General features: G+C 36.8%; 1 protein-coding gene and 1 long non-coding RNA gene across 6 annotated transcripts in view; both read right to left on the bottom strand.

The window, feature by feature from the left end:
• LOC145726872 (uncharacterized) overlaps positions 1–25,041 on the bottom strand; it is a 108,555-nt gene that overhangs the window by 64,412 nt on the left and 19,102 nt on the right. For 4 of the 5 annotated variants that reach the window (XR_014177712.1, XR_014177711.1, XM_081976153.1 and 1 more), the window contains exons 4-20: positions 20,783–20,914; positions 20,600–20,723; positions 20,380–20,546; positions 19,806–19,976; positions 16,042–16,208; positions 15,759–15,990; positions 15,137–15,289; positions 10,656–10,848; positions 10,251–10,413; positions 10,053–10,192; positions 9,741–9,860; positions 6,255–6,413; positions 5,894–6,141; positions 3,475–3,610; positions 3,258–3,415; positions 3,019–3,202; positions 2,575–2,967 (exon numbers count right to left, since the gene is read on the bottom strand). Coding sequence is in view for 3 of the 5 variants with exons in the window: in XM_081976153.1 (XP_081832279.1) it covers positions 2,575–2,967; positions 3,019–3,202; positions 3,258–3,415; positions 3,475–3,610; positions 5,894–6,141; positions 6,255–6,413; positions 9,741–9,860; positions 10,053–10,192; positions 10,251–10,413; positions 10,656–10,848; positions 15,137–15,289; positions 15,759–15,990; positions 16,042–16,208; positions 19,806–19,976; positions 20,380–20,546; positions 20,600–20,723; positions 20,783–20,914 (3,040 nt within the window). In the remaining 2 variants the exon portion in view is untranslated. The remainder of the gene's footprint in view (positions 1–2,574; positions 2,968–3,018; positions 3,203–3,257; positions 3,416–3,474; positions 3,611–5,893; positions 6,142–6,254; positions 6,414–9,740; positions 9,861–10,052; positions 10,193–10,250; positions 10,414–10,655; positions 10,849–15,136; positions 15,290–15,758; positions 15,991–16,041; positions 16,209–19,805; positions 19,977–20,379; positions 20,547–20,599; positions 20,724–20,782; positions 20,915–25,041) is intronic. The other variant, XM_081976154.1, reaches the window with a different exon arrangement.
• On the bottom strand, positions 335–2,513 carry LOC145726877 (uncharacterized). The gene is made up of 2 exons (XR_014177714.1): positions 963–2,513; positions 335–761 (listed from the first exon to the last, which is right to left on the bottom strand). It is a non-coding gene; the product is annotated as an uncharacterized LOC145726877 (long non-coding RNA).

Here is a 25,041-nt window from a genome sequence, read left to right as displayed (position 1 = left end):
TTGTAGGAAAATTTGTCAGTTGAAAACAATCCCGTGAGAAAAATGGTAACGTGCCCTTAAGATGCTATTTTGACATTGAAAACAGTCTCAGAACCTTCAGAAATACCTTGCAGTTGTAAGGACGGTCACGTGAACTTCAGAACAACATTTAAACATTACGACGTATTTTGGCGGCAGTATTAACCTAGAGTTTTAAGCTGAAGCATAGACTAAATGATAAGTATAGACAAACAGTGGCAATGGAACTGAAAATTAATTTAAGTAAGCAGCGTGAGATGGCACCACTAAACGCATATTCGCATAATTTTAAAGCCAGACATAGCAATTCCGATCATTTGACTGTTGGAAAACATCAGTTTTAATGCGGCGTTGTCTAGTTTGACAAATCGCATTTTTTGTTTTGTTTCTACGCAAAAAATAACAGATTTCGTCTGTGTTTTCTTTAATTATTGTGTTTCACTTCGTTGTATTTTTAGTTTAGTTATTTGTTATTAGTTTATTTTTAGTATTCATCAAGGAGGGTTGCTTTATACTTAATACATTATGAATTCCATGTTTCATCTTAAAACAGTCACGTGACCATTTCTACCTTAAAATGAGTCACGAGATTTAAGAGTTTAAAACTAAAAAACGGTCACGTAATCTTTAAAGTTAAATTTAATTATTGAAAATAGTCACGTGACCGGTCAAATAATATTTTGTCATTTACAGTCACGTGATCTTCAGGGTTCCGTTTTGGCATTAAATAAGAGTCACGTGACCTTTAAAAATAAAATTTGCGTATTGAAAATCGTCATGCGACTTTATGAACTGTAAAAATAGTCACGTGACTCTTCAAGTAATATTTTTAACATCTAAAACAGTCACGTTACCTTTAGGATTCCGGTTTGACGTGAACAAGTTTCTAATTGAAAACAGTGACATTATAAAATCCATTTTTAATGTTACAAGAGTCACGTGACCTTTAAAATCCGTTTTGAAGTTAAAAAAGAGTCACGTGGACTAAAAAAAATTAAATTTGAGTATTGAAAATCGTCACGTGACCATTTAAGCATTATTTCGCTATTTACAGTCACGTGACCTTCAGGATTTCGGCTTGACATTAAAAAAGAGTCACGTGATTTTTAAAAAAATTTTTGATTATTTAAAATCGTTATACGACATTATGAACTGTAAAAACAGTCACGTGACCTTTAAAAATATATTTTATTTTTAAAAATCGTCACGTGACCATTTGCACATTATAAGGAGTCAGGTGACTCTTCAAATAATACTTTGATATCTAAAACAGTCACGTGACCTTTAGGTTTTCGTTTTGACGTTAAAATAATTGAAAATTGTCACGTGGCCACTTGCACTGTAAAGAGGTCTTTAAAAATATCAGTTTAAACTGAAAAACGATTACGTGATCCTTCAAATGACATTTAAAACTGTCATGTGACATTATAAATTCCATTTTCAATCTTAAAAGAGTCACGTGGCCTTCAAGATCTGTTTTGACGTTAAAAAAGTCACGCGATTTGAAAAAAATAGTGTAAACATAAAAACTGTCACGTGACGTTAAAAATGACATTTTAATCTTACAAATAGATGCGTGATTTGGTGTATCAGTTTAAAACCAAAAAAACGGTCACGCGACCTTCAGGATTCTGTTTTGACGTTAAAAAAGAGTCCTGTGACTTTTAAATTAAATAAAATCTTTATTATCGATACCTCAAACCAGAAATTCTTATCTTGTTTAGTTTTCAAAATACGAGTAATTTAAACTCAAATTTATTTGAAAAAATCAAGCTTTCTTAGGCAGTTCAAATGGGAGAGCAAATGAAAGCGGATTATAGGAAATACTGCAAAAGTTGGCAACTATGTCTGCAATGACGAGCTGTATTAGCGCCATCTCTTAGAGTTTACCTACAACTGAAGCGGCCGAAATACATTAGGAAACCCTTGAAGCGTAAATGGCTTCCTTTTTGGGTGCCACTTTAGTTACATTGCGCTGGTTGTCTGTACTTATCATTTAGTGAGGCTGAACATAGGCTATTTTTTTCATCAGAATGAGTTGAAATGAGACAGACATTGTAAACACTCCAGTGACGGCAAAATACGTCTATTAAATATGGTCACGTGACTGCATGGATACTTTAGCTACCTATTTTAATTTTAAAAATAGCAACGTAACTTTCAGCAATTCTAATTAATCTATTCAAAAACTTTCACAAACAACATTTTGACCTTAAATAGGGTAACTCAAACATGCTATTTGAACCTTCAGACAAGAAAACTATTGATTATAATACAGAATTGTCAAGAGTATTAAAAAACGTAATAATCTACAGGGTAAGTGGGTGTTCTATTTAAAATAAGTCAGTTGGTGTTTGAGTATCCAAAATGATGCGACAGACACCATAAATTCTACATTTGAACAATAAATTGCAGACAAATTTTCTTAACTTTAAATTTTTATTTAAATACAGGAAAAACACTGCAACTTTGCTAATTTAAACTATGCTGTCAAATCAAAATTAACCCCATTGAAACAAACATCTGAAAACAAAGAAAATCAGAACAAAAACTTACCGGCATTGCACAGCTCTCTATTCAACTGCACAACATCAATGGCTTTACTCCTATAATCACCTTCAAAGGCGTGACTGGACTGCGTATTTGAACTACTGCTCGGGCTTTGGTTCCCTATACTGACGCTGTCATTTGACAACGAATCGTCCGAGTAACACGAATTTCTCCTCAGAAAAAACTCGTCGGAATGTTGAAGTTGCGCGTCGTCAGCTGTTGATTTACTGGTGTCGTTCTCCTGACTGGTTTTCCTACCAATACCCCGTGTTATACTCGGCGTATTTTCGGATGGTTCTGATATAATAAAGGAAGGAATTTTGGACATTTTTTGGTTTTCCAAACTGTCCATGGAGTCTTCCGATGTGTCGGAACCGGCTACTAGAGTCACTTCGCTACCTATTGCAACTTAATGACATTAACTATCTCCAAATGGACAAAATTACAAACCTAACACGTCTGTAACTGAGATCTGTGGATGTCCCTGATTTTCTACTTTGCCTTGCATGGTTGGTATTTGTTGAGAGGCCTCTTCTTGGATCATATCCAGTCCAGGACTACCCGGATTGCTTATAGGCGAATTAGTTAAACTCCGGTGGCTATGAACATTCAAAACGTGCATATGATGGGATACCTAAAGCCCTCAACACATTAGAAGCCCTCAACACATTACAGATGTAAATACAAACTTGATGGAGGTAGGGGGAACCGGAAGTCATAAACGAAGACATAGGATGTGGAGCTGTATCCATTTTGGAGTCGTCTATAGTGTTGGTCATTTGCAAATTGACCGATGGTGTGCCCTGTGTAATAGAGCCACTGCCTGTCGTATTTAGGCCGCTCAAACCTTTGTTTTCCACATTATTCATAGTTATTTACAAAAAAAAAGTAAAACATATTTTTTACCTTGGGTAATTGACGAAACGCTATTAGCGCCACCTGTGGGAGAAGAATATCCAGCAAAAACTGATGTAGTGCCACCGGGACTTAATAGTGGATTCATCATTGGCGTACCGGTTGTGAACATTGTTAGTCCAGGTACCTATCAAAGTATTTTTTTTTGACTGACACTTTCTTTTCCTTTAACATGAAATGTTATATTGAATAACTAAAAACCTCAAAATAAAAGACCAAAACGTCGACTATTTTCCAAACAACTGTTACTCATTTTCCTTAAAATTGCTAACTCAATCATCGCATTTTAAATCTCGGTTCTCATGTACGTAATTTTGCTTTTTACGCAGAGAACGAGTGACACAGTTGTAGTAGACGAACTTCTCGGAATTCTTACCGCGAACGGAGTAACTTGTCTTGGCTATGCTGACGACATAGTCATTATGGCCAAAGGCAAATTCGAAGGAACCCTCTGTGATCTCGTAGAAAGGGAGCTAAAGACCACCAGAAGATGGTGTTTATCAGTGGGATTGAGAATCAACTCATCAAAAACCACAGTGGTACCTTTCACCAGGAGAAGAAGACTTCAGCACTTGAGAAATATCTGCCTCAACGACGAAAACTTAGAATGGCGGTAAGAGTTTAAGTATCTAGGACTTACCCTAGACTGAAAACTTATTTGGAACCGCCACGTAGAAAAGATTGCCAGCAAGGCAAGGTCATTACTGATGGTGTGCAGGCAACATTGCGGGAAAGGCGTGGAGTTGTAACCCATCAATACTGCGATGGATGTATACCATGATAGTGAGACCTATGATCACATACGGCGCAGTAGTGTGGCACCGAAAAACCGAACTTGCCACAACAAGGAAAACATTAGAGAACGTGCAGAGACTTGCATGTCTTTGCATAACGGGAGCAATGAGATCGACCCCCATGGCAGCACTAGAGGTAATTCTCGACCTCACACCGCTCCACATCATGGTGAGAAGAACTGCTTGGGGAGCACATCTCAGGTTGGATAAGGCCGGATTTAAAAGGAGAGCACACAGTGCAAGTGCCTACTGGCAGTGCACACCTCGCCAATCTCCCAACCGACGAAATCATCAGGAAGTTTAGTTTCGAAAAACAATTTCGAACGGAACTGAGCATCAAGAGAGATTGGAGCAGAGAATCCATTCAAACATTGGTAAAAAATACCATAATATGGTATACGGACGGATCTAAAACTTCCGAGGAGACTGGAGCAGGAGTCTACGGGCCTCGCACGATATACTCCGAACCCATAGGCCAGTTCCCTAGCATTTTTCAAGCGGAAATTCACGCCATAGAAAAGTGTATTTAGTTTAACCTCGACAGTAAATACCGGAACAAGGAAATTGCAATCCTTTCCGATAGCCAAGCAGCCATCAAAGCGTTGAGCTCATCTAACATCAACTCGATGATGGTTCTGGAGTGTCTAGGAAAGCTCAATGATCTAGGAAGGAACAACAAGGTAACCCTCCTCGGGATTCCGGGGCACGTCGGAGTAGAGGGTAACGAACAAGCAGATACTCTGGCATAAAAATGAGCATCAGCGCCACTGATCGGGCCATAACCATTCTGCGGCCTTGGAAAAGCATATGTCCAGGAAGTACTTAATAAAGTCTTCCAGGACTGAGGCAGGCCAAAGATCTTCTCGGCTATTTTAACCGAGCAAAATCGAAGACCCTGATTAACCTCAGCAAAATTAGTCTCAAGACATTAACGGGGTTTCTAACGGTCATTGTCGACTCAGAGAACACCTAAGGAAGCTAGGCCTAGAAGAGGACAGTACTTGCAGGTTTTGCCGAGAAGAACCAGAAACACCCCACCACATCTTGCTGGAGTGTTATGCTGTACGCCACAGAATGATTAAACACACTGGGATTACACCAGCTGGCTGTGGAAGAAGTACCTCGAACAGACCCACTCAAGATCCTGAAATTCCTAAAGGAACTAAATCTTGAGGGACTGCTATGAACAAGGAAACCTTGAGATAGCAGAAGAAGATGGGGTACAATAAATCTAATCAGGTCGCAATACATCTGTCACCATCCACACCTACCATTACACAGTTGCGGAATGTTGGACACACAGAAGACAAAAAAAATAAATGCGATTTATCATTGGTTTTACATCAAATTAAAAATTAATATTAATATTAATTTGTTTATGAGACATTTTGGAAGTTTTGTATGTTGTGTTTTCTGTCACTGTCATGATTACGTTTACGCGCGGAAAATATCAAAATATGCAATCCGGTCCGGATAAATATACAGAACACTGATTGGTTTAACGATATTCCGCTGTCCGCTAATGTTCCGGATTCATGTGAACCAAGCTTTATCTTGTATCTTACGACCAAAGCCACAATGCATATAATCACAACTCAAGTTAATAATATAAATACCTGCGCAAAAGGTTGCGACGGACTGCCTCCATGCATCGAATTCCTATCGTAGCCTCCCAATGCGCCCGATACCAAATTTTCAGGGGGTAAACCAAGAGTTGGATCTCGAATAACGGAAAACTTCGCATAGTCTGGAATTGTGTTTTGATCTTGGGGATTCGGGTAGTACTGGTGGATTGGGGACGGATTTTCCGAGGTCAACTGGTGCCGCAACGATGAATCGCCCACCATTTGATGAATTGGCGACCCTAATTTCAATTACTTTAATTAGAAAACATATGAATTATTGTATTCAAGATTAAGTTATGATGGTTACTCTCTCACGGTTATGTTCTGATGTACATTTTTGCAAAATACGAACCTGGAATTGATCTAGGTGGGCTAGACCTGCTTTGCAAACCTCGCTGAAGACGTTGACACTCTTGCTGAGGCGTAGAAGGACTTAACGTCCTTGAATTACCAGCCGAGCCCTCGCTACCTCTTCTTACAGGAGAAAAACGTTCCGATTTTTGTTCTCGTCCTGAAACGTTGGTTACATAATTTTAACTAAAAAAAAAGCACGACTGAATAAAAAATTAGATGCGAAAAAAGTGTTGCGATGTAGTCGTGCACTGAGATACAGTGTGTCCCAAATTGGTTCTGGGTACATGTATTGGGATCTCGGTAAGCGTAAGAGCTACAGAGTCGGTTAATTGGGGAAAGTATTAGAGAATTTTATGTGAAACTTATTTCCGGTTCCCAAATTAAATTATCTTTCTCCGTTTTCTGGAATATTGGGAAAACGTCAGAGGCTGTATTTTAAACAATTATTGCTTACACCTCTTTAACAAAGCCAAAGAGAGTTTTGAAATTAAGACATTATTAAGGCATTTTTTTACGTAGAACACGATGACGTAATTAGAAAAAATCTATTGTCATTGGTTTCCGAGATATGGATGCTAACTTTGTAAATTCTTATGGCAGCCATATTGAACTGTTGTATTTTTGGAAAGCACTTAGGAAATTCAATCCAATTTTATTAGAAAAATAGCAATTTTATTGGTAATGGCTGTCTGACGGTTGACAGCATCCTCCGGTCAGCTGATTTATAACCTCAAATCACGGGTGAAGTCCGCAGAATGCAATATTGCCAGCATGAGTGCAATGTAAGTTTTATAGTGATAAAAAGTAATTGCCAATTTGACATAATGTTTTTAGTCTAGTGTTATTGTTAGAGAGTGAGAACCTACCGTCCAAGACCAAGAAACCAGTGGTTTGATGAGGACTGTGAAACAGCAAATCGAGAAAAGAATGAAGTTAGGAAAAAGATGCAGGGCCTCAATTGAAGAATATCAAAATAATCGAAGAGCAGAAAAACGAATGCATAGACAGAAGAACAGAAAATGGATGAACAACTGAACAGAGAACACGAGTAAAGAAGATTTTACAAAAAAGTCAATATCAGTAGAAGTAGCTTCAAAACCCGGACAACTCAATGGAAGAACGAGCAGGGAGAACTGATATCCTCCAAGAGAGATGTATTAGAAAGATGGGTAGAGTACTTTAGTCAACTCCTGAACAAAAATCAGGAAACGATAGCCCGATAAAACGCAATTGAAGAGTACATAATGGAAAATAATGAAGAACAGAAGCCACCCACAAGAACAGAGGTGGAACAAGCTATACAAAGCTTGGCAAACAACAAATCGCCAGGGAGTGACAATGGACCAGCAGAATTAATAAAAAGTGGGGAAGCACGCTGGTTGAGGACATCCACAGACTAGTGCAAGAAATTTGGAAACACAAAACCATGTCAGATGAGTGGAACGACGGAGTAATCTGTACAATTTATAAGAAAGGGGATATGTTTGAATGCTCTAATTACAGGGGAATAACATTGCTAAACACTGCATATAAGGTATTCTCCAGAATCCTCTGTGTACGTATCTGCCCTTAGGTGGATAAGCTGGTAGGACAGTACCAAGCGGGATTTATTGGAGGAAAATCAACAACCAACCAAATGTCATGCCTCAGACAAATCCTAGAAAAGACTCTAGAATATGGCGAAGAAACGCATCACATATTTATAGATTTTAAGGCCGCCTACGACTCTATCAACAGGAAAGAATTATACAAAGCCATGCGGGAGTTTAAAATACCACACCACTTAATAGAACTAGTGCAGATGACAATGCAAAAAGTACAATGTAGACACTGGTTTACTATCGTCTCCTTACTTTAGAACAACGGCTTGGGTAGTCGTGGGATAAGAAGAGTAACAGAAATACCCAATTAACTGTGGTGCGACATTTCGTGATCTAATAATTGTCACTATTTCAAGCACTCAGCTGTTGCAAGTATTCCAAAAGTTACACACACGTAAGTTCACAAAAACAATAAAAACATAAATCTTCGCGGAGACTGACAAAAGCTGATAGAGCAAGCGGCCCGAAGGGCCGGATTAATTGGGTGTTTCTGTTACCCTCCTCATCCCACGACTACCCAAGCAGAGTTTTATCATCCACGTTGTACAATGTAGAGTTCGCGTAGGTAAAGACACGTCAGAGAAGTTTGAGACGTATAGCGGATTACGACAGGGTGATGCATTATTATGTATTCTATTTAATTTGGCATTGGAAAAAGTTGTGAGACTTTCCAATTTAACCACAAATGGTAAATTTTTTAATAAGTCGTGCCAAATTCTTGCAAAATGTTGAGGATATTGACATAATAAGTAAATCTGAAACGGGAGTTAAAGAAGCCTTCACAGCGCTGAAATGCAGCAAACGGAATGGGACTGTCGCTCAACATGGAGAAGAAATATATGCTCGCAACAACAGACCAAGACCGATATAGACAAACTGCCTGAGAATTGGCGGCGGTGAAATAGAATCCGTGGACCAATTTGTATATCTTGGAGCCGTGGTAACCAGATGCAATAACACCTCTGAAGAGATACGTAGGAGAATTCTTAGTGCTAACAGCTGTTATTTCGCACTAAGGCCTCAGCTAAAATCCCAAAATATATCAAGAACAACAAAGTGTAAGCTTTATAAGACGCTAATCAAGCCTGTGCTAATGTATGGCTCTGAAACCTGGACGTTTACTAAAAAGGACGAAGCTGCATCCAAGTATAATTTCGAGCTGTACAGAATGTATCAGGAGCCAGATATCGTAAAGTCAGTAAAAATAGCGAGACTTAGATGACTGGGACATGTGGTGCGAATGAACGCCAATGACCATGATACATGGAAAATATTGAGGATGACTTGAAAGGGATTGGAGTTAGTGGGAGGCGTCAGACAGGCACGAATGGTTACAAATTAGCAAGGCCCATCCAGGGCTGTAACGCTATAATGATGATGATGATGTTATCGTTAGAAACTTAAAAACTTTAAACACTGAGACGTTTATAGAAATCAAGACCACCTTTAAACGTTTCTGATTTGTCAAGTTTTAACGTAAAACAAACTGGCAACACAAAAGGGGCCTCCAAAAAGCTGATAATAAAAATGTCTCCTGGCAGCTAACTGGTTGAAAGTCGTCTACGTCATAACTAGCGGGCGTTTAAATGTTACAATGAAAATTGAATCTTTTTATAAAAAAAAAATTATATTTATTTTTTGCGTTAAAATTATTCTCCTTTAACCAACTCTGTAGCTTTAATGATTACGGAGGTTTTCCTAGCATATGCAGCCAGTTTAGGATAGGACACACACACCCACACACCATTTAGTATACAAACTTGGATAACACTGCCGATTACCTAACCTACTTCTTTGAAACATTCAATTACACAGTCACTGAAAACTAAGTTAAAAAATATATAAATCAAGCGAGCAACAAATAACATCAAACGCCTACTTACCCAATTCCTGAACGGTGGGTAACTGCGGCCTAATGTGCCTACTATGCTTGCGTTGCGGCAAAGGCTTGTAATTACAATTCATGCGGGCCTCGACCTCCATCACGAGCTCAGGCGGAATTACTAATATTGAAACAAGTGCATGCAAAAAATAAAAAAAAACAACGAAAAATTAAAGAAGAACTTTTTAGACTATTTTAGTTTTAAAAGTTCAAACACAGTTGAAAAAACTCAAATCAAAGCGTGAAGAAAAACACAATACGACTGTGCTAACACTAAAAACTCACTCGATTACTGTTCATCAAAAACACTTACCGGGCGGCCGTTCCATGACGGTGTGAAGTCCAGTTCTACGTGTACGGCTGCCCGAATTTCCCGAACTGGACTGAATCGTGTGCACATCTTCTGGATTGGCCATAGTGTGACGTTTAGTGTTACCTCTGCCCTGCAAGTAACTATGAAAAAAAATTATTAGAATAGTTCCTCTTAGTATATGATTGATTGAAAACTAACCGCGCTGCTGCTAAATCGTCAAATTGATGACCGGGATCACCCGGTTGAATGCCAGTTCCGCTGCTTAAACTGCTCGGATTACCGCTGGAACTAGTTGACATTACGGATAATTGCTCGTGCGATCCTGGAGCACCCCAACTCATATGCAAATTAGCTCCACCGTCTATAATAAAAGATTTGATTACCCTAATGTCCATTACAATCATTACCTAATATTATCATAACCAGTCACATGTTTGCTTTTTCATTTTTTAAGAATAAGGGTGTTCGTAGTGAAACACCCTCAATGCAAAACATCCTGAATCAAATCAAAACCGATTAATGTGGCAAAATATAAAAAAAAAAACACAATTAACAATTAATAGCATACAAAATTCAGCAATATCACATATTAAGTAAACTCACCTGAAGCACGACGACCAAATCCACCAACACTCAGTACAGTAGGCGGTTTCAGTAAATGAGGATCTTTTCCGCCAAAATATTGCGGACTTTGTTGATTAAGAATCGGAAGATGCAAGTTGATGCTGGGCAACATTTTGGTTCCATTTATCGCTTCATCGGTAGGCATTTGACCCATGTAATGTTTCTCCAACACCTTAACAAAAACAAAAAACTTGTAAATGACAGATGCCAAAAATTGTGGGTGTAATGCCGCCGGAAAGTATATCACATAACAAGATTGTAAAATTAGAAAAAGCCGTTGCGATTAAATATGTAAAGAAGTTTTGGTGATATAAAATGTAAATTTTCTCCATTAAAACTTTATTGTAGTTCTTTTGAATATAATATTTTCTCATTTTTTTCTTTGTTTATTGGGTCTTCTGTCTCACACAAAAAAAGGTTTGTTGGGAAAATGGAATTTCGCACTATTTTCAACTAAGTTGAAAATAACATTAACCTAGTCGTCCCAACACAAGACCACTGACTTAGGCTCGGTCTTGTTACCTAAAAACGCTGACGTTTCGGTGGAAAATCTACCACTGTCTTCAGAGAATCTAAAAAAGAAAGAACACAACGGCAGAACACAGAAAACAACAACTTAATAAATATTAAACCTGATAATGTTCAATTTGGAACTCTGAGAAGGGTTTTGTCAATAAAAATTGACATAAATTTTGACTTTTGTCATTCCAATAGGAAAAGTTATCTATTGTTGTAGTGAAAGGTGGGTTTTATAATGAAAACAAAATTACAAGAAATTTCAGTTTCGTTTGATATGACCAAGTGTTATCTCCTCCTCTAGAATATTTAACCAAGTTTGGTCAATATTAATAGAGGATGTAGCAACACAGGAGTCATGGTTTAATCTAATATATGCACTATCTTTTATTTTACGTCTTTTTGAAAAAGTTTCTTTGTCTATGATACTACATTCATTCCATTTGACTCTATGATCATTATCAAACGCGTGTTGGCATATATTAGATTTGTGAAAGTCTCCAGTTCTTAAATAATTTTGGTGTTCTTTAATACGTTTTTTTAATGGTCTGGAGGTTTCACCAATATAAAATTGATTGCATTCGCAAGGAATTTTATATATCACGTTTCTTGTAGATTCATTTTCATTGTGAGGTTTTGTTTTAGTTAAGTGTGATCTTAATGTGTTTTGAGTTCTAAATATTGTTCTGATGTTATATTTTTTAGCTATTCGTTTGATTTTGTCAGAAATACCTGGAATGTAAGGAATAAAAAGGTTAGTAAAAGGTAAAATTTGATTTTGATTTCCAGATTGTTTTGGATGTTCTAAATCCCTAAAACATTTATTAATAAATGTTTCAGGATAGTTATTTTCTTTTAGAACATTTTTAATGAATAATTTTTCTTTATTAAATTGTTCATTATTGCAAATAATTTTGGCTCTATCAAATAAACTTTTTACAATACCTTTTTTTACCATTATTGGATGATTGGATGTGTAGTTTAAATATCTATTTGTGTGGGTTGGTTTTCTGTATACTTTTGTTTCAAATTTGTTTATGTCTTTTTTGATTAGAATGTCTAAGAATGGAAGTTCGTTATTTTGTTCAGTTTCTGTTGTAAATTTGATTGTGGGTTCTATTGAGTTTATGTGAGTTAGAAATTGTTGGAGATGATCATTACCGAATGGATATATTGTGAAAACATCATCAATATATCTCCACCAGATTGTTGGTTTATAATTAAAATTATTAATGTTATTTTCTTCGAAATGTTCCATAAAAATATTACTTAATATTGGAGACAATGGAGAACCCATTGCCATTCCAGAATTTAAGACAAGACTGAGTGAAGTCAAAAAATCCTATTTTTTGACTATTTTCAGTGTCAAAAATTAACTGGTAAACCTCACAGATGACCAGATTTGAATCCTTTTGAACCATTTTAAAGTAAAAAATACAATAACCCAAGTAGAAATTTTTGTCAGTTTTGAATAATATCCAGTGAGCGTAGAAAATAAAGACTATTCCCCTATATCGACGAGTCTAAACAATTTTGAAGAATGTCATTCACATCACATAACGAGTACTCATTTCATAATTACTTGTTCCAAATTTGATCAAAATTGGTCCAACGGTCTGACTACAACTGTCACACGCAAAAAAACTATTTTTTAAACTGAACTTTGGAGGTCTGTTTCTTCCTTTAAGAAGCGTTCTTTAGGAAAATGACATAATGAGACTGAGTTATTCACTCAAGATAAATTTGATCGCTTTGGTATAAGGTTGTTTTAGTGCAAATTTGCAACCAAAGATCTCTACTTTCTGACTGATAATACACGCAAAATTTTAAACGTGACGAAGCTTTAGACACGCCACTTTGTTGAAAGAAACTTGATTTGATTCATATGATTATAAATGACCTAGCCTTCGTGGTGACTCACTCCGCGAGAACAGTATAAAAAAAAAGAGCACACGGAATCAAAAATAACAGCTTTTAAAGTAAAACACGTGAGTACTACCCCAATAAAATAGATTTCCAACTTTGTAAATCATAGGCCCTGATTAAGCAAAAATAAACTTTGCGAAATGTTGGCTTTACTGTGAGGTTTGATTTCTAGACATTGATGATCCAACTCCAGAAGCCTAACATCAACCGTTATCCAAATATTTCAGAATAAAGAATTTTTTTAAGAACTTTGACCCTCAATAGCAGTGGAAGAATACTTTTTCCTAATGAGAGTTACGTCAAATCGTCATTTTTTGATCTAAAGAATGTCGCCGCTCCTTTTTCTTGATCATGTGCTTACTGGACAAGGACGGTAAACAGTACGGTCAATCGAGCAAGGATTGCTCGAAGTCTCGGGCTCGTAGTGATGGGTAAATTACCGGTAAAGTAAATATTTTACATTACCAGGAAATTTGATCGGTAAATTACAATGTGTTTCTGGCAGGTCAAACTTTGACACCGCTTTTCTCGCTGACTGTAAACCAAATTTTGTAGTAATTTTTTTATGTTATTGAATAGGAAATTTAATGAGGATTCCAAAAATGTACTTAAAACAGCCATTTTCTTACTCCAAATGGGTTTTACAGGCTATTTTGTGACTTTTATTTCAAATTGTGTCTCTGGCATTTTATATTTTGACACCACTTTTCTCCCTGACTTTACTTGATTTTGTAGTGATTTTTCATGTCATTAGAGAGAAAATTTAATGAGAATTAAAAAAATATGCTTAAAAATATAATTTGGTCACTCCAAGTGGGTTTTACAGGCAATTTACTCCTTTAAACCGTGTTCAAAATTTAGATCACAATTTTACTAACTTAACAAACCAGTTTTTCCTGAATTACTCGAAAACGGTGACTGTTAAAAAAAAATTGCGGGAGACCAAAAATGTTCCTAATCAACTCCCTAACTTAGCACCGTAAGGTTGCAGGACCGTTTGCTTCCAGTATACAGGGTGTGCGTGAAAAGTATGATGATTGAATGTTTTCGGTCTGCCTGAACACATTTTTTGAGATAGAACTTTTTGCTCAACACTACTGGAAAGAGGAGCTCAATACGGCTAATTTAAGCGAATCAACTTCCCTGACCTACCAAAAAATACCCGAGTTACAGGCTGTTCAAATTTTAAACCAGAATTTCAACTGATTTGAAAATTTGTTGCACCAAACCAGTTTTTCCTAAATGAAAAATTTGAAAGAAAGCAGAAATTTTTGTAAAGAACTGCTAAACTTATCCCTGGAGTTTCACAGTCCGCCAGTGCCGCTACTATACTGGGGCTGCATGAAAAGTATAGTGATTCAGATTTATGACTTCAGGACAGGAAAATGATATTTTTCAAGCAAATTTCAATTAAACCCATAAATTTACAGGTAAAATTGGTAAATTATCCTGTCACATTGAATTTTACTTTACCTTACCGGTAAATAACCGATCATGGTAAATTTACGCCACTACAATACGCTAAATCTCATCAATCGGTTAACAAACGCGCGATCTCTGACTTGATGGTGGCGTAAAAATCGTCACCGACCCGAGCTGATACGGGCAACATTGCGCTTATGGGATTAAGCAATCCTTTACTGTTTACCGTCCTTGTTTACTGGACACCCTGTATTTTCGGAATAATTATTCAACATGTTTCCGCTTTTGATAAGTTTTTAATTGCAATCACTCTCTTTTGTTTGATATTTTATTAATGTTGACTTGTCCTTTTTTCTTGTTTATTCGAATTTTATTTTTTAAATTTAAAGTTATAACTTGTCATGTCAGTATAATAATTATAATTCTAGATCCCTGGAAAAAACTTGGGAAACACTTTAGATATTAAATAACACAAAACGTGTTATTTCCGGCCCTAAATCCAGTCCATAATATTCACTACCTACTTTGAAAGATAAGAGCACTAAAAGCATTAACTACTTGCAAAATACCTTAATATTCATAAAAAATAAATTTACCTGTTCGTGCGCGGAATCTCCGGGACCTACAGTATGCCTCCTAACTGTCAAATATTTGTCACCGCTAGAGGTACAACTTCCATATCCAGTAGAATAGGATGGGATAGCCAAAGAGCAAGTGTCGTCGCTCTGGTCCAAGTCCATCTCTCCAAACTAGAAAAACATATATTACCTACACGTTTAAATTTATGGCTAAAAAATTACTCGAAATAGGTCGTCAAAACTAATAAATACAAAAGAAGTTAAGACTTTTATTTTATGTATTCTTAATTTTTTTAATATTTCTAGAGCGCTGTAAAATAAGCAAAAACTAACGATTAACACACTGTTTACAAGTTTTCCAGGAAAAAAATCTTTCAACTGAACATTACCGGTAATTTTTTGCTCATGTTACCGATCACTGAAGAAGTAATACATTTTCCAAAAGAGAAGTGATTTCCAATAAGGAATTCGCCGAGGTAATGGAACTGATACCAAATTTACAAATCACCTAGAATGACTATATTATTAGTGATTCGATTAGTTTCAGGTACCCCAATAAAACTCAACTTTTGCAAAGAAATTGAATATGTCCATAACATTATTTATGGACTGTAAAAGTAAAAAGAAAATAAAAAAATACCTTTTCCAGCGGTCCTTCGCCGTCCACAGCCAAATACACTGCAGGTATTGCCGGCATAGAAACAAAAGGCGATCCGGCATCTTCACCTTCCTGCAGCGACATTCTCCGATCTGAGTCGTGCAAAATGCCGGTCGGTGTACTTCTCCCACCTCCCCGCAGATAATCTTCGTTGAAACTCTCCCGTCTCCAATTGTATTGGACTGGATCGCTTGTCGTGTATGATTCGTGAAAACTACAAATTTCAAATTTAACTGGAAAATTTACAAGTTTTTCGACAACTAACCTTTCTCTTCTCCAATTACTCCGGCCTTCAGTGTCAGGAGAGAACCCGAGACGTTCGTCAGGAGAAAGTGGAGAAGCGGCAGAACTAGTGTTCAACTGTTGTTCGTTAAATGACTCACTACGTTCACTGATTCCCGAGTTGCGTGCTTGCAAATAACAATCGGACGACTGAAACGTAATTATTAAATTAATACTTTTGCACCTCATATGAATAATAATAAGAAAACAGGAATCAAGTACCAACAAGCTCAGTCACATAGATTGTTACTCAATAGATGTGGTTAAGGCCTTATTAGAGATGGAAAATTCTCAAAAATTAATTTTTGCAGAAAATGCCAAGAGAATTTAAGAAATTTTAGGAGAATTCGAGAAAATGATGAAGAAAAATAAAAATAAATGCATCTCCAAAGCCACAATTCAGGCCATGGAATTTGGACTATTTGGAAATTATAAAATGCCAAGTAGATGTGTTTTTTTGGTGGAACCACACTTTAAATAGTCTTTACATCACCCTGGACCAGAATTTGAAAGTTCTAACGTTAAGGAACACATTTATACTTTTCTTACGTCACGTGACAGCTGTCTTTACTGTCAAAACCCGTTCACCAGTGACTTGAAACTATAAAATCAGAAATAGTTGCTAATTTGAGGAATTACACTGGAAGCTGTGTTTAAAGCTTCATAGAACAGAATTTCACAGTTACTCACTTTAATACTTTGTATGCGTCTCGTGACAACTGTCACAACAAATGTTAAAACTTACTCACAAGTGACCAGAAAGTATAAAATATCGATATGTCGAAAAAATCAACAACAAAGTATAAGATATCGAAATGTCAAATAGTAGTGTTTCTTTAAGGAATTGCACTGTAAGTTGTGTTGGCATCTCCACGGAGCCAAATTTTTCAATTTTGACGTTAAGGAACACTTAAATAAATAACTTTGTCACTTGAAAACTATTAACAGCGAAAATGATGTCCTTTGTGTTCCATTTAGCACTGACGAAGTGAAACGGGTAATTCAGCAAATAAATGAAAACAAGGCTGCAGGCCTGAACAAAATCCGGTCAGCAAATTAAGCACTTTGTGCCCCTAACCATAACCTGGCTCACACAAATGATGAACCAATGCGTCGCTACAATGCAAATCCCAAAATCCTGGAGGAAAGCTAGAGTAATTGCCCTTCTGAAACCAGGAAAAGAGCCAACAGACCCCAAAAATTTCAGACCTGTCTCCTTGCTATGCCACCTATTTAAAGTCCTCGAGAGAGTGGTTCTTAACCGAGTCTCGGATATCATTGAAGAAGAAGTGATACCAGAACAAAGGCTTCAGACCAGGCAAATCCTGCTGTAGCCAAACCCTTAACCTCACCCAGTATATTGAAGATGGGTTCGAGCGGAAACAGATAACTGGAGTAGCTTTCATAGATCTGTCTGCGGCATATGATATTGCAAATCATCAAAGGCTAATATCAAAGCTCTATGACCTCACAAAAGACTTCCGTTTGACCAAATGAGTAGAGTGTTTTCTCCAAAATCGAAGTTTCTATGTAACTCTACAATCCAAGAACAGCCAAAGGAGAAATCAGAAAAACGGCCTGCCTCAGGGAAGCGTCCTCGCGCCTAACCTTATTTTTTATTATATCTACACTAATGACCAACCCATAAATGAACAGACAAGACGGTTCATATATGCGGATGACACGGCCGTAGCAACCCAAGGCAGAACTTTCACAGAAGTAGAGGATAAACTGTCACGCGCCCTTGATAACCTAGAAGTCTACTATAAAAATAACCACCTCAAACCTAACCCTACCAAACACAGGTGTGTGCCTTTCACCTCAGAAATAAGAAGGCACAAAGGAAGGTATCACAGGAAGGTCAAGTTTTGGAGCACAATAATACACTAGGCATTCGACTGGATCGAACTCTAACCTTTCGGAAACACTGTCAAGAGGTCAAAGAAAAAGTATGCGCAAGGAACAACATCATCCGAAAACTCACGAACACGAAATGTGTGTGTGAGTGTTTCTCTACCGCCGAATACGCTGAATACACCAAACACATTGATGTGGCACTGAATGAGACTGTGCGCATAGTATCTGGCTGCTTAAAACCAACGCCAATTGAGGAAATATACCCAATATTGCCCCACTCACAATCAGAAGAAGTGTTGCAGCGGAACTTGAGCGAAAAAAGCAAGAAACCGACCATAGTAGACAAGTAGACGCAAATCTCGGAAAAGTTTCATACAGACGACAACACCCCTAGAAACTACATCTGAAGCACGACAAGAAAATTTATGGCGCGCGCCCCTTATCCGTACTAGACTTGATGCAAAGGAAGAGCTGGCCCCTGGACACAATTTACCTTTTCCAACATGGAGAGCACTTAACAGATTAAGAACAGGCGTCTCACGCTGCAACTTAAAAAGATGGGGATACAAAGAGGATGACACATGTGAATGCGGCGCAATCCAAGACCATCAGCATCTGACTGAATGCCCGAACATGGGAGAAACTTGCATGGGCCCAGACCTTATATCTTCAAAAGACAAAGCCACCTATGTGGGCGATTTTTGGAAGCACAAAATTTAACAATGGTGACCCAGACACGGAAAGTAAGTAAGTAAGTAAGTACTTGAAAAACGTCAGAACTGTAAAATTTCGCTCCATAGAACTATAAGCACAATGTACAGTGTGATTTATTCAAGTAGTAGAACTATTTTGGTAATTGGTAATTTCGCGTCACAGCTGAGTAATTTTTGACAACTGTCAGGTGACGTAAAAACATAAAACTGCCTGTTAATGTCACAACTGTTAGATTTAACTTTATGGAGCTATAAATACAACTTGTAATGCAATTTATCAAAGAAATCTATGTATTTCAGTTGTATGTTAACTCTGAATGCATTCTGACAGTTGACACCTGTCAAGAAACATATCGAAGTCTCACTTAGCATCACAAATGTCAAATTTGAAGCGTTATTGACGTTTAAATACAATGTACAAAGGTTTTGCATATTTGATAGTTTCAATCTCACTGCTGAATGAGTTTTAATAGACATAAGAAGACACCTGACTATAAGCCACGCTGTGAAGAGTCATAACTGACAAATTTAACGTATTAAAGTGTCATTTAAAGTCACAATTGTTAAATTTAAATCCACTGAGTTACGAATAACAATTTGCTGCGTGATTTATTAAAGAGACGGGATAATTTGACAGTTTACAGTTTCACGGCACTGTTTAATGCATTTGGACAGCTGTCAGGTGACTACGAGCCTGTCATTAAGCGTCATAGCTAGGTCAGTTCGTCAAAGTGGTCCGCGTTTTTCCAACCGCACGAATTAAAAGCTCCTTCAGCTTTTCGACATTGCCAAAATGACTGAATCAAGAGTTTTGACTTTGGCAACATTGATTTAAATGTAATTATCAAGCTTTTCCACGTGGAAAAGGTGTTTTAGAGTCTGAAAACTTTTGATGGTTGTATTAGCATTTATTCACAACTGACAAATAAAAAGTATATTCTCGGTAAATTACTGTGAATTTAACGAAAAAGAAATATTCAAAATTCTGGATAATACCGTTTTCAGTAAATTCTTTGTGGAGAAAATTACCTTGAACCATCTCGAGGCCTTACTTGTTACTCATCATAAATATATGTTAAACTGCTTTAAAAACTATATTATCTAGATTCTACTCTTTTGCATTTTGGCATTTGGTTCATATTCAATTAAGAAAATCTAAATATCGTCTTCCCCATACCTTCGATTGAGTACTGCCTCCCATAGTGCGTTCTCGTCTGGCCACTTTACTTTGGAAGTTCATTGTTCTACGCTTTAGTTTATCTAACAATAAATGGTAGATAGCATAGATGTGATCGAACGAGTGCATCTCCAGAGATCTTTGTATAACCGTTCTGTCCAATCCCGGTAACTGAAAAACGGAAAAACCAATGTGATGATTTTCAAATATAACATTTTACACTAAATCCGGTTTAAGAAAGAACAGTGTCGCCAACCCTTAAACGATATATTTTCCCCAAAAGCGTTTTAAAAGAGAGTGCCATATTTTACTACAATTTTCCAGATATGTTTTAGGTTTTTTTTTATTTTATGCTTTAAATTAATTTCACTTTCCTATACTTTGCAAATCCTTTAAGTGATCACTACAAATGCTATGATTAAGTCTTATCAATATGTATTTGCTGACCTTAAAACGAACAGAATTGTATCCTTGGATTTTTGAACATTTTTAGAATAAGATAAAGCAAAGCACAATTCTACAAATTTAGTTGCTTCAAAAATCAAATTGTACTGTAAAACATCCTAAAACTTACCTGAAGCATGTGATCAATAACTGTGTTGTTCAGCAGCTGATCTTCGGCCATGTCCAGTTGCAATGGAGGTTCAGCGTCACTCAACCATTTGTGTTTCACGATTTGTTGCATCGTCATCCGCTTCTCTGGGTCGACGACTAGCATGTGCCGAATCAGATGCTCGCATTCTGTAACTGACACTTTAAATTTCCTGTAGATACAAATACGTGAAACTGAAAACCTTGGGACATAAAATAGGGAATCCGAAATTTCCCTTCGATGACCACGTTTTTAAGCGCTTGCAACGTATGCCCGTCAAAAGGTAATGAACCGCATACTAAAACGTATACTACCACTCCCAAACTCTGAAAAGAAACAATACGCTGTCAAACCTAGGGGTAAATCCTAAGAAAATGGTACCGACCCATATGTCTGCTTTAGGTCCGTCATATTTGAGCCCTTGGAAAAGCTCAGGTGCGGCGTAGGGTGGTGATCCGCAAAACGTAGTCAGGAGGTTGCCTTCAGTGAACTGATTGCTGAACCCAAAGTCGGCAAGCTTTATGAAAATAAATTAGAATTTTTTGTACTTACAGCGATTAAGAAATATTTTATTTAAAAAAAGATGAAAGTTGTTAAATATGAATGGAGACTGGTTGGTACAAACAAAACATTTTTCATTGTACGACTCAGAAAACTATCTATTTCTCGACTGACATAGTCGAAAAAATGTATCTTTTCCGTGAGGACGCACAAAAGAGCCCATTTTCGGTGCGCTGTTTATAACTGGTGGGTTTTCCAATACGCTAACAAAAACGTATTATTTCTTGCATAAAAACCATTTTTTTAAGGATCTGGTGTGTTACATTACCATCCAATATGGAATGATTTTATATGCTGATTTTATGCTACAATATGAGCTCAAGTTGCAGCTAAATAGCTATTTATGTAACCAGTTACGAAAAGTTCGATTTTACAGTTACAGTAACGAAGAGTTACACAATAAGACCTTTTCGAAACGTGTTGCATACATAATTTTTTCTAATTTGGACCAAAAAGCTGTGAAAACCATCTTTTAAAGTGATTTAATACAAATATTCACTTTCATAGCACCTTGTATAAACAGTGACAATGACATGTTATGATGGATGTTGCCCATATGTTTCTACGGAAATGCATAAAAACAGGGAGTGATGAAATGAACTTTTCATAACTAGTTACATAAAGTGATACTTTATGTAACTAGTTATATAAAGTAAAACGTTTTGTCACTCTAATCAGTTTTGAAAAGTGTCACTTTATATGCCAAAATTAGAAAAATCAGTTTTATACAATCAATACAACTACCTGCACACATTTTATAACAACAATAACTATCAAGCCCTATAGCCTCTCTGATGAGCCGTAATACGGCGAAACCGGTCAGAGGATTGGGATTGATAAACAAAAAACAAAACCTCACCATTTTCAACAATAACTATCTTGTCACTATCAATGTCAAGGTATTTCCCTAATAACATATTTAAATGAAGTAAACGTTTTTCAGAGTCTGATAATGAAAAGTATCGTTCATTACACGTCCGAAATGGTTTTTCCCGTTCTCGCATGACATCCCGTGTCGGCTTCGCCTTCCATGGAAAACTGCCACGCACGCACCGAAAAAACCTTTTTTCTGGACTGGTAATGAAATATACTATTTGATGAATTACCCAAGAATTTGGATATTTTCAGTATCATTGTCATCGTTCAACACTTTTAAGCAAAATAAACAACAAATTATATTTGAACTCTCAAAAAAATAAATAAATTTTTAGGTTTAATGTTTTGTCAAAGTTTAACATCTAAGATTATACAAAAGGTAAGAAATGACATACAGTCGTCTCCACAATACTTTATTTCAGCCTTTAAAGAATAAGGCCTACTCTACTAGTTTCGGACATATAAATGTCCATCTTCAGAAGCTCAAGTCGCAAAACAATGCGCTGGCTCTCTTTTCACAAGAGGAGAGACAGTGAGACCCATGTTATTATAGATTAAGTGAGTTTAACAAGTAGCGCAGGAAACTAGGTTTCCTGTCTAATGTTTTTTTTATCGTATGGATTTTCTACACAAAGTAACTTTACGAACAGTCTAAATATAGTACATAATATGCTCAATTACAATACATATAACATCAGGACGAAAGTGACATGTAATCACAAACAAACACTCAGCGAAGCTAAATAGTCAATTGCGGCGTCTGTTGCCATCAGGAAGTCTCCACGGTTGCCAAGGTATGCTCTAGTCGGGCATTCCTGTGTGATATGCGAAATAGTCTGGCGGACGGCCCCACAGTCGCATTCCGGTGAGGGAATCTTGCCCCATCTGCGGCGGGAGTGCGCACATCTGCCATGGTTCGTCCGTACTCTGTTGATGGTCGACTAAAGCCTGCGTAGCAGGTTCAAGCCTGGGGGGTTTTCGGTTATGCAGGGCATATCATGATTCTGAGGGGATGAGTTGTCCCTCCAATATTACGTCCAAGATTCAGTCAGGCTGAAATCTTCATCATGGAGCACTCTGGCTGTCTTCATGGGAGGGTTTCGTGAGCGGAGTCTGCTTACCTCTAAGTCGTCACAGTCAGCGTTTATTGGTAGTTGCGGGTTCTCTGTTATTTTTCTAAATTACCTGATGAGAGCATGCTGTCTAAGTGGATTCGCCGGTGGTATGTGGCTGAGCACTGGTAGCCAGTAAGATGGGGTGGACTTGATTGTACCAAATAAGTGTTCCTTAAACGATAACGTTCTATCAAGTATGACCCCTAAATACTTTGGATACTTGTTATGAGAGAGTTGGCGGCCCTCAAGGTAGACATTGAGATTCTTAGTTGCCATTCGATTGTTAAGATGGAAACTGGACACTTCAGTTTTTGCTGCGCTGGGCTGAAGTCTCTTATTGTAGACAAATCGGCTTGTTTCCAATGATTTATGTCTGCTGCCCAGTCATACGCATAGCCAAACTTTTTTGATTGGGTCTTTGGAAGATCAGCTATATAGAGGCTAAACAGCAGAGGGGCAAGTACGGAGCCCTAGGGAGCCCGTTATTCAGCAGTTTTTTCTTGCTTCTATTTTGTCCCATAATAACTTCAAATGACCTATCGGGTAGCAGGTCCTGCCTAATCACCTCTGCTAAGGATGGTGGATTAATAAATTCAAATCTCTCCCTCGTAAGTCATCCCCAGCCCCAACAAAATAGGTATTAATTAAAACTTGGTTTAATGTAGTGCCTAAGGTTATTTAATATGTGCTGGCAGTGTTTTTTCTCCATAATGAGCTTTATTACCTCCTTTGTATTCGACTTCTACTTCTCTTTGATCTAAGATTATGGTTACAGGTATAGCAGCAATACATTCCACAAAACCCAGTGTAGATATTTGTTACAGATTTGCTCTGAAACATTTTCTACTTGATACATATGTATATCGGTAGAAAGTCCTAGTCTACAAAATGTAGAAGTTTGAAATTGATTAAATTTAATCTCTTAAGTAGGATAAAATATTTTTCCAAATCATAGGCATTCATCAAGTAGTAAAGAGAGAAGGACGATGAATCCAGGGTAATGTTACCAAGGACGTTTCTATACCACTCATATTACTTTTCGATCTGCTATTTAATTCTAATATTATTATTGTATAATAATTTTTCTATACCTAATTATAAATGGTTTTCAAGTTACTAGATTGTAGTTTTTTTACTTCAAACATAGCTCTAATTAAATTTGTATTACTTTACCACTGGGATTAGTAAAAAATGGAAATCATAAACGTAGTTTTGAATTAGTATAATAAGTATCAAGAACAGTAAGTAAGCTGTACTAATTGATGACAAAGTTTGGAGGCTGAGCGAAGCAAAGCCTCTAACTTGTCTGAGATCAGTAAAGCTGTTACTGTTCATGATCAATCAATATCACTATTCCTATGATTCCATGGCGGACCTCAACAAAATTTCTCCATCGGACTCTATTTCTGGCAAGCATTTTGACTTCTTGCCATGATTTATTCACTGTTCATTCACATCACATTTATTCAGTACTGTTCGGGATGCTTACACTATTTTTTGTATGACTTCATCAAAATCATCCTAATTATTAAATAAAATGAAAATATTCTAACAAATTTCCTTAAATCCTGTATGTTACTTCCCGTTCAGCTGAACCGTAAGTACAGCAGGTATTTACTACTTTTTCGCTAAACATAAAAATGATTAGCAGTGTATTTTTTTTAAACTTTCTGGGTTTTGTCAAATAAATGGCCTAAAATAGAAAATGAACATTTTCTAATTGCATGTATTTTCTTATTCCATAATAAGGAAACAAAAAGTTAATTGAAAAATTATCAGCGTTATTATAATGATATTCTGTCGTCGCGTGATAATGAGATAGTTAACCCAAAATTACCCATCCCTGGCTTTTTTTAAAGACAGCAATTGAGAGAAGCAGTCTCGGTAGACTATTTATACATTGGATTGATATTCTATGAAAAATAGCTAAAACAAATGGAAGTATATTGTTCTAGTTGTGTGGCAAAACATTGTTATGTCATCCAATTTTTGCTTTTTAAGAATGTAATACCAGAAAGTAAATATTTAATTTAAAAATTCTGATTTGTAGGCACCTTGAAGTGGCAACCAGCTGCAGTTAGTTAAATTAACA

Source organism: Ips typographus, linkage group LG3, assembly GCF_016097725.1.
Source record: "Ips typographus isolate SLU linkage group LG3, UJ_Ityp_2.0, whole genome shotgun sequence".
Taxonomy (NCBI): Eukaryota; Metazoa; Arthropoda; class Insecta; order Coleoptera; family Curculionidae; genus Ips; species Ips typographus.
Note: the sequence above shows the minus strand (reverse complement) of the source record. Positions and strands in the feature narration are given on the sequence as shown.